We start from the raw sequence: 15,216 nt of genomic DNA on the forward strand, positions 1-15,216 counted from the left end.
TGGTAGGTGAGAAAAGGCCATACATTGCTGTTTTACTCACCTGAGGAAGAATGAATTTTATTAGAAAAAGGCAGAAGAAAAGGCTGTATTTCCTCACGTAAAATTCAATTTGAAGAATAAAGCTCCAAGTACAATTTACTAAACATTGTGTTTTGACTCAATACGTAAACTTTTTATATTAAACATGGAGCAGACTCTATACTCCAAACTTCTCTAAGCTGTTCAGGCTCAAAGGGAATAGAAACTTCCTGCTGCTTCCTAAGATGTATTAAGCCAATAGCTTTGGCCCGGAGAGGCACACTGGAGGAAGGACAGTCTGTGCATAGCCCTTCATAAATCTCCAGCTAACACCTGGGTCTTATTTAACACTGCTAGATATACCCAAATGATTTGTTCCATAAAGCAAAATTGTGTCAGACACATCCATTCACTAGTACTGAAGWAGTACAGCGTACCGGGAAAAAAGTTTACAGATCGTGGTAATTATGTGGTCTTCTCTTGTTTTGACTAACATGCCTCTTTTCCACAATTCACCTCGCTACACTTTTAGTCTACCCTCTAACTATGTCTTTCTGACATTAGCGAGGGTTGGCCAAATACATTCTGGACTTCAACTCTTCCAATATGCAGCCGAAATTATCTCTCACTTTTAAATAATTACACAGTCTCTACTTTCTATATAGCTATATAGCTCTGAGCTGCATCTTAGTAAAAGATTCTAATGAATTCCAATTCATGCAAATCTAATGAAAAATATTAGGAGAAGGGCATGCAGCACTTCTATAAAAAAAAACAAAAACAAAAACAAAAAAAAAAACAGCATCAAGTGAAATAAGCTCGGAATTAGAGGTTAAGAACACCTGAGTTCTAATCTTAGGCTCTTCTTTTACTTTTTCTGTAAAAAGTATTTTTGATATGCACAAGAGATATTGACACTTGTGCTTCACAGAAATGTAACAAACTTTAAAGAATTGTAAAGTGCTCCAAAATCTACAAATGAAAAAGGCACTTTGGGCAGAACAAATCAAATACAAAATATATGAAATGCATATGCCAGTAGTTTTACCATTTCAGTGGGTGAGACATGCCACAAAGACAGAGATCTCTCATCTGCTTCATTGTTGATTGATACATATGCAGGCTGGTAGACTTTAGTTGGCTCTATCACTAAAACCTGAGAAGAGAACATCTTCCATTAGTAAATCAACAGCTTCTACACAAAAGTATCTTAATAAAAAACAATACTCTKATACAGATAATAAGTAACCTCACTGTAAGGACCAAATAATTTSGGGCGAGGGACTGTGATTGAAAGTCAAGGGAAGGCAGGAAGGGGTCGTGTTCTTATATGCAGAACTACATGATCATAATTTGTTACAGTAGATGTGCAAGTATTTTTTAGGATGCCTTTAGGAYGGTGGGATAAATGTTTAAAAAAATAAAAAAAWTTAATAAATAAAGATTAACAGAATATAGGGTTTTGGTTAATGCAACGAAACAGCAGGCAGCTAAGCATGTAACTGCTACATCTAACGTCTTTCAATTCCTGTTATATCCTATCCAGAAACGTAAGACATACAGAACTTGTTTAGCATAACATCTTACTGGAAATCTCAGTCCATTAGTTGTTTCTTTCGTTGCCTCAAAAATTATATCTAGCCAGAATGTCAATCTTTCTTGTCTGGGAGAATGTTCTATGGTGAGTTTCTTGAAATGCTGAATTAACATCACATTCTGAACTAAGGATTTCAAGTACCTAGAATGTATTGAATTAGTGAATTAACAGAGAGAAAACAGAATTTCACCAGATACTAAAAGCACTTTACCGACTTACACATCCAACAATGTCATTGCAAATGCAATCCACAGCAATTTTAAAAGCTACTATAAATGAAAATGATTGTGTAGATTTTTACAGATTTCTAAACAGAACAGCAAGTTTAATGAAAACCTTAAGCGATAAGCTCACATGGATATTCATGAATAACATCTTATCGGAAAAGAATATAGTTACAAGAGCAGTTACCTGGTGATTAAAAAAAAAGATAATCAGCCACAAATAGGGGGGCTGGGCAGCAGCTATTTATACTCTGAAAAGAATTCTGTTTCACAAGGAATCATCATTAATTTCCAAAATTCTTTCCTGTAAGATGTGTGCTTCAATGGGATCTAAAACCAACAATGAAGGGTAAYTTAATTTCCTACCAACACCTCTTCCTCTTTTCTTCCCAAAATATAAGAATGGAGTATAAAGTCAGAGAATTACAAAAATCTGAGACTTAAAGGTCCAGTCAAGTCACCAAGTGTCTACAGAGTTGCTTTGCGCATTTCCCAGGGCTGAGAACTTAAGGTACAGCCTTGTACCACATACCATACTGGAGGCTTCAGCTTAAAAAGTTTCTCTGCTGCTTGTACTGCTTTACCAACATCATTAGCCAGCATGCTCACACTGAAGAACTGCCCCACATCCCAGTAACTGTTCATTTTTTCTAGGCTTCCTTTTCTTCCCAGTAAACTGTTTAACCGTACACCTGTTAAATGTGAAAAATATATACATATATTTTCTATCAGTAAAACACCAAATTCCTACCACAACTATTAAGACTTGATTCAGTAYTGATGCTTAAAAAAAGAAAAAAAAAGTTGCAACTAACATCTCCAGTACATTTCAGACAGCCAGAACTTCTACGACACATGACGCTGAAAAAGCTATTGTGCWATCTGCCTCCTAAATTTTCAGTGTAAACTGTGCATCTCTGTGTCCTCAAGATCTACATCTGCTGCAAGAGATCAGTAGTCAGAGGCTTACGCAAATCCACACCAGAGTAAGGACACTGGAATGGCTTAAAGCTGCCTTTGCGTTCTTCACCTTTGAGGTTCAAGTGTGTGTTTCAGACAGGACTTGATTCCAAATATAATTATCAACTATTATTCTTCTAAGAACTGAATATCTATTTCTATCATACGATTTATTTATAGACCTACATGTGGAGTGGTGGATTTTATTTAGCACTTACATGAAARACATCTGAATCTAGGTAGACTACTAACCATTCTGGCAGAGCCTTTCATATGATACTGCCAGGGGATCCTTCAGTTCAGGGACAACAGAAACCTCCTGGACTCTTTCCTGGCTTCACTGAGGAAAGCTGAGCCATGCTGTGTCACCTCCTGCCTTCACCTACATTGTGTACCTTGTTGGCTACACAATGGGATATTCTCAGTGGTGCTGGAGAGGCAGCTTACAGATGGTGCTGAATGAAGTCCTTCCTTGTTCCCTTCCCACTCCTGGGCCCTTTAGGTGGACCTACTTGCTAGAAAGCTGCCCCAAGGCAAGAATGAACAAATGTTCCTTCAAGATCTCTTTGTTTTGGACTGCCATCCAGGATCTACCATTAGAAAACCTGGACTGCCTTTCTATCCATACAGCCCATCTCTCTAAACAYTATCCTTTTTTAGTTTTTTCCCCAATTGGGAAAGAGATTAGGAACTTTTTGGTAGTGGTGTATGGATACTCACCTATTTTCCTCAGTTCCATTGAGCTTTCAAACTGTTGCCCTGCAACAAGTAGCAGAACTGCAAGGTTAATTCCAGAGTACAGAGTTGACTGGAGTTCAAAACCTTTGCGATACCTGCAGAGAAGAGTCAAGAGCTAACATCTCTCTGTAAAATAGAACTAAATGCTAAATAAAGATTTAGTAGGTATTTTAAGCTATCAGTTTACTGCAAGGACTATATGACTAGTTGGTAGCAATGGCACTCTTARCAAAGGCCATTTGAAATAGTGGGGTTTTTTTCCTCTAATGGTGAGGAAAATATTTTTTACTTACAATTTTAAGTCCTATCAGCTTGYGTAGTTTTGCAAAAATCAAGCTAGAACCAATTATTGCAAAACTAACTCTTAAATGCAATAGAACATAGTTTTATTATATTGCTTGTATGAGAAAAGCCAAAAAAATACTAGYGTTCAGGTTGAGTTTTATAAAAAGGCTCCAAATCCTTTAAAACTTCACATTCATCAGACATAACTAAGACACAGCTGACAGAAGCTGAATACATCCTGCAAGCTAATGCAAAATCAAAGATCCATCTGAATCCTGGAGGTTCACTACTACCCATTCATGTTGTATTGTTAAGGTGATTTGAAGAAAACTCGAGAGAGAGAGGGGGGTATTTTCACAGTTGCCATGCAAACCCAAAATGCTAACTTACATCACTATAATCAGCAGCAGTTTTTATGATTATACAAACACACATATGTGAACAGTATGTTAGGTGAGTACTTCCTCCAATAAACTGTGATTCACTCTRAAGTCTATAAAAAGAAGCAAGGAAAACTTAAAAGTAAATATATCTATAAAGCAGTGCTCTCTCTCTAAAAAAAAAGAAAAAAGACAATACACAGAACGCCCCATAGTAAATCACTGCCAATCCTTTCTTCAAAAACATATGCCCAAAGACTTGGTTCTCAGTAAACCAAATGCTCAAACAGGACCGTGTTAAAAAGGGGGAAAAAAAATTAAATGGTCTACATGTTATTAATTGTCACAATCCTGCTTTTCATAAACAGAAGTACAAGTCCGATTTTTTTTTTCTTTCTGTTACCATTCAATGGCATGATCTCGACTACTGGTGTCTTTACAATCAGAATCAAGAAACATATCCTTGTAGATCCTCCCACATAAGCAAAACATATCCGGAGCAGGGTGATCACACGTCTGCAGGACTTGAAGCATAACTTGTAGTGCTTTCTCCCTGTCACCTGCATTGTTTCTCCTGAAATCAAACACAGAAAATAAAATAAATTAGTTCAGATCTGAAAAAGTAACTGCAAGACATTATCCCCTATCTCCAATCCAGCCATCACTACTACATACAGATTTTGCTTTATTTATACTGAGGCACGATTGTCAGTTGGTTGATAAAAACACAAATGTTTTCTCCTGTCGGGGGACTCTCTTTCATAGAAAAATTCTCTCAGACGATCTAGCAGTAACCTGTCATCTCATGTGATTCCTTCATGCACAAGTCATTAGCAGGTCCTCCTTTATTTCTCTGAATGCCTCCGTAGGGTCACAAATCTCATGAAAATAGCTTAATACATAATAACTAAGCTAAATTTGTAGACTTGTGTGAACAATATTCAGAACATTGAATGAACAGAATTAAGGTATGATAAAATTATGCTTACAGTTACAGGGTGACTTCAATTTTGTATCACGTGTTCTAATTTGCTCTCCACCTCATGTCACTGTTCATTGAGTTTTGTCTCAACCCAGGGCTGAAGTCTGACATTCTTATTTGTAATGAGGAGCATTCGGCTCAAAAACTTTCCTCTGAAGCTACAGGATAAGTTGTAAAATGATCAATATCACTCCTTTTGAAGATCAGAATAGATTTGAAAGCTTTCTAATACTAATTTATAAAAGGATTTTCTCCCTTCCTCTCCTTTCAAAAACAAGCTCCTGCTCTAAAACTTAGCAAGTTCAATCAAAAAAATTTTTGCTTGGATTTAGAAGCCCCAAGGTGTTCTGTGCTGTCGAGATCTGATTCCTTATTTCCCCAGGGGAACAAATGCACCACAGAGTGGCAAGTTTTGAAGGTGCACAGGAAGGTGTTCAGTGCTCTCTCCCTGTACTGTATRCATGACATCCTCCTTAGCCATCGATAATTAAAAGATCGGAGACGTTAAGTCTCAGATTATGGATTCATAACTGTTAATGACCCTCAAAACATTCCTTCCTCAACTCAGTTTCTCCWCCATTTCCCTAAACCCTATCCTCCTCTCCCTGCCAAGTACAAGAATAAATAATTTGTTGGGGTTTGTTTCAGTTTGTTCAAAGTTTTCTTTTTTGTTGTTGTTTTTTTTTGTTTTTTGAGTTTGCAGCAATTGGGAGAGGCTACAAAAMCAGCAATCAATCATAATTTGCAGAAAACAAACTCTTTAAAATCTCTGCTCCTTTCTCCTTCCCCAATTTACTTGATAAATACAAATTTACTACTGCTGTCTCAGGAAGACCCTGAACCACAAGTTACTGGAATCGRTCGGAGTATTTAGGGAGATGTATCACTATATATTTTTGTATCTCCACACTTTTTCCTAGATATCTGCTATAGACCGCTGTCAGATGGGAATCCATGTTAGACAGAATTTTACTCTGAGCCAGTATGGTGATCATTACACTGTTTTTCCACCCTAGGTGTCAAAAATTACTCAGCCATCATGTTCTTATCACTCACCCTCACCTGGAATGACATTGCCTTACAGCAATAGGCAAAACTCCATTTTCTTTCTTGCTTTTTAATTTCACAGCTGCACACTTCTTTCCYCTCTCTCAAATCTATTGTCTTCCCTGGATCTTCTCTCCATACCAGTCATTATACCATTTCTGTTTTAAACATCCCTGAAACAAAAATTCTTGATGTTTCACAGGCTGGTTTCACCACCTTTATAACGCTGGCATGATTAGAGAACTGGAACTACACTCAGTGAACCAATTCTTCATCTGATGAGGTTAATATTGTACAGATTTTACTAGGACAGGAATTAGGAATCTTTGCAAACAATAGCAGAGATCCTTAATAATCCTTTTTTTCCCCTTCACCCTCAGTTCACCTCTTCCCTTGTTGCTGGCTGCCTAACTGGAAGAGAGTGTATATATATACTGTAAGAAGGCCTTATGTGAGTGAAGAGTAATTTGTTTAAGGGAATCCTCCTTTGTTTTCCTCTATATTTCATTTTGACTTACTGATTTGATCCTTTGTTATTATTTTAAGAATCCTATAAGCAAACAGTTTTGGAAGAGGAAAGTACAAGAGAATAAACCAAATAATAACAATTCTGCAAATCTTTCCCACAGAATAGTAGAGTCAAAAAGAGCAATCTGTTTTTTCCCTCCCCCACTGTTTTTATACGAATCTTATCTCATCATTTCAGCCTTGCAGCACCTACCAACATTTTACTGCACACTACCATTACAAATATGATCATATTGTCACAYTGCAGAGTAATGTGAACATGAGACAATTTAATCTGTAAGTATAAATTTACCACTACTGTATATGAAGATCATTTTGAATGAGTAATTTATTATCTTATACAATATCTTTGCTTACAGTAATGTTAAACATGTAACAAATATTTATTTTGAACTCTCTTGAATAAAAACACAATAGAGAGTTAGTTATGTCTGTCTTAATGACTCCATATTAGACTAGTAGTTTATAAAAACTGATGAGCTAAACTGCTACCTACCACCACAAAAAAAGTATTTCAGACAAATTTAGACAAATACAATTATTTAGAACTGTAATAACTAACTGGAGTTAGTTATTACAAAATAACTAATTCTGTTGTAAGTTAACTGAGTCACACACGTCACCATGGATGCAATTTGGCATGTTAAAATTCACCGTAGTGAGGTGAGGGAATGACAAACCAAACTGAACTTTGAGATTGGAACTGAATTTGCTGGTCTCCAGTCAGCTATGACAATGGGGGGGGGGGACAAAAAAAAAAAACATTTTTTTCTTCATATACACTTGAGATGTTACATACAAACCACTGATACAAAATGAGAAACCCCYGATGTGATTTTTACTAGATCATTTTTTGAGATCAGAACTACATTTAAATAACCCAGTGCTTTTCAATGGGAATAATTTCTTATGGCTACTATTATTCACAATGACTAATAATTTACTACTTGCACCCTGTTACTCCCTTTACTTACTAATTCTCCCCCCTTTTTTTTATTACAGTATGTTGCTTGTTAAAACACAGCATGCTGAGTTAAATTACAGTGACTGTAGCTGCCCTCAGCTTTAATATAAATGAAGATAGAACTGCCTTAGAAAGAAACTGAAGTCTTTCTAGCTCAGCTATTATCTACTCTGCTTTGTACAAAATTTGGCGTAACGCTYGGCCTCCTTGCAAGCTGCGTAAGTTGAAGCTGAGGATTATTTGTAAACTCCAAGCTTAGTAAAGAAGGCCAAATGAAAAATACTAATTAGAACACAAGTGTGCTGCAACTCCATAAAATCTTTGCTATGCCACTCTAAACTACTGAAGTAGATCCTAAGCAAATAACCAGTAGACAACCACACTTAGCATTCAAATCAACAGTTAAAAAAAAAAAAAATCTATACTTYGCTGATGTTCACACATACTACAGCAACAAGAAGTAAAATAGTAAAGACCAAACTAGCATTCTCTTTCATTATTCTTTTTACCTGATTACAAGCAAGTAAAATTCATGGAAATAAGATTGCAACACTTTCCCATCCCACCAATACTGATTGTGATTTGTCCTGTTCATGCCACTTGCTCAACGCTTTTCAGTAATTTGAGGCAATACTAAAATCTATTAACTCCAGAACAGGAAAGGGTTCATTACTCCAAGGTCATTAAGTAAGARAAAGTAGTCTATGAGTATTACTGTGATATCACAGTTCTTATCTTCTGTAAAAGACTTGGTGGAAAACAACAGCAGATTTTTCTGACAACTTATCATCTTCTGTCATTGTTTTGGCACTACTTTAAAATTTTTTTTAACAGAGGAATCACAAATTTAATTGCTGTCTGTAAGCAATCTATATAATATTTTAAAATAGTGAAATACTAAGATTCCAAATACAAAAGGCATGAAYGTATGAAAATATGCATGCAATATAATGCATGAATAAAGTACATTAATTCAGTCTATATTCTCTTCTCACTTGAGGAGAACCTTAAAAAAATAAATAAAAACCTGAGAGGAAAAAAACCATAACACCAGTGAACCAGTTTTAACACCATGCCATACAAGCAGGTATTATTCCTTAATTCTTTTCTTTAATAAAGACAGTCACTGCACTAGATATTTATTACATTTAGATTCTGTAAAACATCAAATCCCAGATTAGAAGAGCTTTCACAAAAACCACCATTGACCAGCTCTTCTCTCTGTGAATTTAGGGATTCATCAGTAAAAGTACTCAGCAGACCTCAGGTGTAAGAAAAATACATGGGAAGAGCTCATCTGGCAAGAAATACGTTAATAGTGCTGAGCTTAGGACCWAAGTCAATCCTTGAACTATAGCAGTAAGTCACACAGGTGGCAAGCAGAGCGGGCACAGAAGTCTCAAACACAGTGACATGCAATTTACAGTATAACACAAAAAAACACTCTTTCAAACTGCACAAAACTCAAATTTTAAGGAAAAAATAAATCAGAAGTTGACATTGTCACTACAACTTAAATTCAGGTCTTGTGCATGCTTGCCAGTGATGTATTGATAGCTACATGATCAAAGTGGGGTTTTTTTGTTTTGTTTTGTTTTGTTTTTTATCCTGTTTTTTTTTTTCATGGACTTGCACTAGCCATCGGTGGTGAGGCACCTGCCTGAGGAGTAGGGGTGCCAGTAAAGCCTAGGGGCTGGGAGCTGCAGCAGGAAAGATGACCATACACTTGAGGCCACTGGGGCCATCCTTCCTGATCGTCTTCTGTTTTGGACTAAATGAATCCCTTCAGCCAAAGACTTGCCACCAAACGTGCTGTCCTCATTTTACAGGAACTCTGTCTTGAAAACCTTAGGACTAATTAGTAAAGGTGCAATTTCATTTACTACTAAAGACAACAGGATTTTAAAACACATTTTAGAATGCTCTTTACTTGAAGAGAAAAATCACACTGTAGACACCTTAAACAGAACCTTTAATGAGTAGACTTCCTGACTCTGTGTGGTAGCCCCATATCTGCAAATGGAGGTAAACACAACTGTCCCTTTTCTCTGTGATTACACAGGCACTGCAATGGATAAATGTCCACGGACCCTTAAGGAGCTCATGATACTGCATGTGTAGGATGGGGGATTGGGAGGAGTTCACATACAACTAATATGGCACAGGTTCATCTTTAACAAACAAAACAACACGAAATACTGAGATAAAGACCAGCTGACCTCCAGTCAATYCTGTGCACCCCACTGGGAAAAGCTCTTGTGGGGGAAAAAAAAATCACCAGACAGCCTTCAATTACACACACAGGAACAGAGAGGAAACAAACAGAGAACAGGGGAAATAACTGAGATTCAGACTTAAGATTTCCGTTTTTTCAAGTAGGGGACCTGGAATTATAACAGCATCCTTTCAAGGCAGTTCTTGTACCCCATTTATTCCTTACAAAGGGCTTGCCTCCCAGGCTATGCATGCCGCCCRTGACTGAAGCAAACAGCCACCTGTATCAGAAACGCCCAACATCAGCCCTCAATTATGCAGTGYCTTTCCTCATACCAGAGGCATCACAAATTCTGAAAACATTCACATTGCACATTTGGGCTGAACTTAAASTGAAAGACTCGCCTCATCCTCTGCACAAATTAAAACACAGCCAGATGCAATTTCAACTGGGAGGCAAAAAGRAACATTGTTTTAAACCAATCCACATCTGTGTAAGAGAGCATGCTCTGTTCTGTGTGTGGTCAGAATAACTAGCTTAAAACACTGACAGAGGAATAGCCTTTTGCTCCCAATAAGAAACCACGAAAGTAGCCTATGTAGATAGTCAAGGTCTGCAAAGAAAGCATAAACCTGTCATTGCAAACAGATCCACTATTAGCCTTTATATTATTACACATTAGAAACAACAAACCTAAGATTGACTCAATGCTCTGCTCTGTAGTGGAAACCAGGGAGAAAGATTTTGATCTAGGACAGGAATTGGGTCATGCTTAAAAACTTGCTATGCGAATCACAGTATCAGAAATTGTCATGACATTGTCATGTCACGTAATAGCAAGTGCTTTAGGGGCACGCCTGCACAGTGCTCTGCAGACAGACCCAGGCTTGCTTTGCTCACGATCCAAGCCAGGTCAGGCAGAAGTCGTGCAGCTAGGCTAGAAGGGTGCAGGGCCATACTTGGCTCTTTTCTCAGCCCAGACTATTAACTTGGACTAAGACGTGCATGCAGTCACGGTTCAGACTGGGCTTGCGTCCACCTGGATGCTGCCAGTCTGCACCAGTAAAGGCCCAAGGCTCCGAGGAACAACCCCCTGCCACATCCCCAGCTCTGTGGAGCACTAGCCTATTGCTGACTTGAAAAGGCGAAGTGAAATTAATTGCTAATGAAACTCAGTTACCGCAGTTCAAGAGGAAATAAATAAAATAAATGAATGACTTCTGTTGATTAGGATCACAGTTCTGACACGTTTTCTTAATGAAATTAAATGAACATTAACTTCAACAAGGTCTGACAGTCTCACAGCTACTAACTGTTGTTATTTATGAGGTATTTTATTTCTAGCAGACTCGATCACTTGTACTGAATAACATTTACCCCATTCTCTATGCTAAAATTAATAGAATATTAAGTGTTTTGTATTCTTCAAACTAAATTCTTATAAAACTCAATAAAAAAGTGGGTATTTTTAAAATTGAAAAAATTGGTTCAAAAGTCCTACAGAAGTAAGATACTAGAAACAAAACTTTAAGGATGATTATTTACCTTTTACATGTGGAATTGTTCTGAAAATTTTCAGAAATCAAACTTTGGACTTTCACAAGACGCAAAAATATTTGAACTAACTAAGCACAACCTTTCAGTTTTCCTGTTCCCGCTTCCCCCTCCCCTCCAGTAGAGCAGAAATCTTTGAACAGTAGACACTAATTTCTGCATTCTTGCTAACRGAAAACTGGTCATTCCTCTCTGAAGAACTTTTCTGTAACGATGTTTTAATTGTTCCCAGAAGAACACGAGGAGAGTCGTAGCGGTTCAGGCTAGTGATTCACTTAATGAGATGTGCTGACGGGGAAAGCAGGTGCAGCAGCACTCCATTTTGTGTCATCTTATAGGGGCCCTATCGGTGTCACCAAAGCAAGTCATAAAATCTAATGGCATGAGGGTCACGTGCTGCTCAACACACAAAGAATTCAAACACAGAGTAAGGCAGTGTGCCAGGTTCACTACGCACATGTAAATGGTAACTTTTTTTTTTAAAAAAAATATAGCCTTATCAAATCAGGATATTCTCCTAAGGAAAGGGACAAGGCACGACCCTAGCATTATTACTCGTGGCAGATTTCAACTTCTTGAGTCAAGACCCTGAAATAATACAAAGTTGGACAAATTTCTTCCCCAAAATAGGRCCAAATCCCTTTCAATAAAAGCACTTCTCAAGATATCAGTATGGTAYCATAAGAAGACTTGAATTTCAGCACATCATAAGTTTTAAAAGAGCAAGCCTACAATTTTTAGGGCTTGAGGAAAAAAAGTGGAGTCCTGTACCATGCAATAACAACTATATAGACAGAAAGTAAACCACAATTCTGTTTAAAGTTCAGATCGCCAATAGAAGTATCAAAGCACTAGCTTCTACTTTAAAGTACTATCTTGTGTTGTACATAAATATTTACAACCAAAAGGGATTTTTTTTCCTTCTATTAAGCAGTTTAATGGAAAAAAAAATCTTTCACTTGATTTCATAAAAACCAGAACTAAATGCAAAGCACTTAAATGGATTCCCTCTCTTTAAATATTCAGATCAGAATTTTCTGAAAAAAAATACTTCCAGTTAAACAAGTTTCAGACTCAGTAGATGGTTAATCAGCTAAGATTTAATGGTCTGTGATATCAGCAGCTAGGAATCAAGACACTCARTGTTCACTTCAAATCTTGAAAAGGAAAAGTTTATGAAAACTGAATTATATGTAAATATATTTATATATCTGATATCAAGAACTAAATATTAATCATTTCTCAATCTCCCCATTAAAAACACTTTGTCATTATCCAAATTTCGGTTAAGTCTAGTTATCTTTCTGCATGAGAGATTCAGACACTACCTGGTAGCTGATGATTTTCTTCTCATTGAGGTGCTTCTCCTTGTAATGAATTCACATCTCAGAACCTTTTCTTTGTGTTTTTTCTTTTTTTAAATAAAAAGGTATTTTAAAAGCCATTTTCCAGGCTTCAAAAATCATCTCTATAGCTAKTTTCCATAAAAGCACAGACACTAGAATTACAGTCATAGGTGTACCTGAGATTGTGTGTATACTCTGCATTACTCACTACTTTATTCTTCAAAAGACCACTTCAAGCTGTTTGTTACTACATCACTCAGATGATCACTCAGCCTATCAACACAACCACCATCTCCCTTAAAAAATACTTTTCTTTCTATAAACTTATTGGCACAGACTGCATTCTTTCTTCCTATATGTGCAACCTTGGCCTTGAATGAAATGTAAGCTTGCATAAAAATGAATTTTTTTTGCAGGTATCACGTAATGTAAACTGCTCAGTGATGGCTGTTCTTTGACACAGAACTGAAGTGAGAGTAGTATCTGGTATTTTTCAGAGCAATGATTTTGTATTTACTTCTAAGAAGTCTGATGAGACTGTCAAATAGCATCAGATTTATTACTCCTTTCTATAAAATCCCATTAGAAAAAAAAAGTTAATAGAGATTCCTCATCAACTGATTTTCTAGATTTATTAGTATAGCATACATTTGATGTATGCTATACTGATACTGCCCAGTGCTAATTTTCTGTATCACAACTTTCAGTAACATGTGGATTGTATCCAAGCAGTTACTTCTATTATTAGATCTGGTTTCATTTCTATAAAATCTATTTTCCATAATGAAAACTTAATATAAAATCTTTAGAAATAAAGCAACTATCATACATAGGCACTACAGAAATCTATYGCTATCTGGAAGAGTTCAATAATATGTTTCTACCTTGCTAATCTACCAAAGATGAATCAGGAAAGAGCTTGTGGGTTCAAATTGCCTTTCAGCCTTCCAAGGAAGTTATATTAAGAATTACAGTTCATGGATCAAGTACTACTTGTTATTCATTAGTTTAATAACTTACTCATAAATGTATTATGCTAAACTATTCAAGATGCTCAGCATAATCAATGACTCGGAAAAATCTCAGCTTGCTCAAGGACTCATTGATATCAACGGAGACTTTCAGAACTACTCTGGTGGCCTTTGGAACAAATCATTCATCCACTCATCAGGTTGTTGACAAAATGATGGTTGTTGGAAAACAATGTTTTCTTCTAATGTTAGAAGTTGGTCATGGTGTACAGGAAGYAGTGCATGCAGAAAGGGAGAAGAATTTTATATTATTTGCACTAATAATTTTTACATAAGACCAAACCAAACAGCAATAAAATGAAACAGCCTCAAGCAATTATCCTTACCGATTCAATGCAAAAGCATAATGAAATTTAATGTTGTGCTGATCAGCCAGATCACAGGTYGGAAGCATTTCTAATGTTTCTACCAGCTTCACCATAGCATCATAGTCCTGGTAGGAATTAAAAAAAAAGAAAAACTGAAAACAACCTCTAGCAGAGGAAAGCATCACTAAACTAAACATACTAGAATGCTAGACAGTATTTCAACTGATTTCTCCTAGAAGAGGCAGTGACACAGCCATGAACTCTAGTGAAAGGAATTAAAGAAGGACTTCATCTGTTTCAGTACTYGCCTCTTCCTCATTTCTTTGCTGCTGCAGCTGGCCAGAGGGATTCAGTAACTTGGGCAGTGGCAATCACACACCTGACACCAATAAGGAGAGATGGCAACTCCAGCTTTTTCAATCCTAATCAGACAATGCTGATGAAGAACAGTTCATCAKGTCACCACAGGCTACAGCACAGCTCATTCTGCAAGTACATCAGCTGTTTGTGCATCCATTTTGCTTTTTTCAGGGGTTACCCACACACATGTTGCTGAAAAGGCCAATTCACTGAAATGAAAGATGGCCTCATATCACCTAATTTGTTTGTTCAGACTATGTCTGGAGATGACTGCATTTCTCAAGGGAGAAGARCTTTCAGAAGTATATAAAAGTAACCAGATGGAGCAAAGCTCACCAGAGATGATCAAAATGAAATTAGATAAACTTGCTGCAGGATAACCTACAACTCTGAATGGAAAGCTGGGKGATGACACAGGTCATCCACTGCTCTCATGACCCATTTATACTTGTCAGATAAACAACTTARAGACTGATGGAAAAAATTTTCATAGAATGTTTGGAAGTATATTTTAAAGTGGATGTCATCCACACAGATCAACAGTTCAGAAATATAGTATGTAGGCTGTGCTTTAGCAAAAGCAGAACTTACTTAAAAATAAATTCAAGGGGGGAAAAAGGTACAGTTGTTTTATTTTAAAAACAAATTAATGCTTCTTTTTACGGTAGTTCTCAACTTG

At 36.8% G+C, this 15,216-nt stretch overlaps 1 protein-coding gene across 1 annotated transcript in view; it reads right to left on the minus strand.

Moving 5' to 3' along the window:
• The window catches only part of MAP3K15 (mitogen-activated protein kinase kinase kinase 15), an 85,968-nt gene that overhangs the window by 25,591 nt on the left and 45,161 nt on the right, over positions 1–15,216 (minus strand). The window contains exons 7-12 of the mRNA XM_085323163.1: positions 14,196–14,302; positions 4,606–4,776; positions 3,520–3,632; positions 2,372–2,531; positions 1,606–1,756; positions 1,067–1,174 (exon numbers count right to left, since the gene is read on the minus strand). Of these exons, the coding sequence (XP_085179289.1) occupies positions 1,067–1,174; positions 1,606–1,756; positions 2,372–2,531; positions 3,520–3,632; positions 4,606–4,776; positions 14,196–14,302 (810 nt within the window). The remainder of the gene's footprint in view (positions 1–1,066; positions 1,175–1,605; positions 1,757–2,371; positions 2,532–3,519; positions 3,633–4,605; positions 4,777–14,195; positions 14,303–15,216) is intronic.

This window comes from Rhea americana, unplaced genomic scaffold, assembly GCF_003343005.1.
Source record: "Rhea americana isolate MKP2758 unplaced genomic scaffold, rheAme1 scaffold_82, whole genome shotgun sequence".
NCBI classification, from domain to species: domain Eukaryota; kingdom Metazoa; phylum Chordata; class Aves; order Rheiformes; family Rheidae; genus Rhea; species Rhea americana.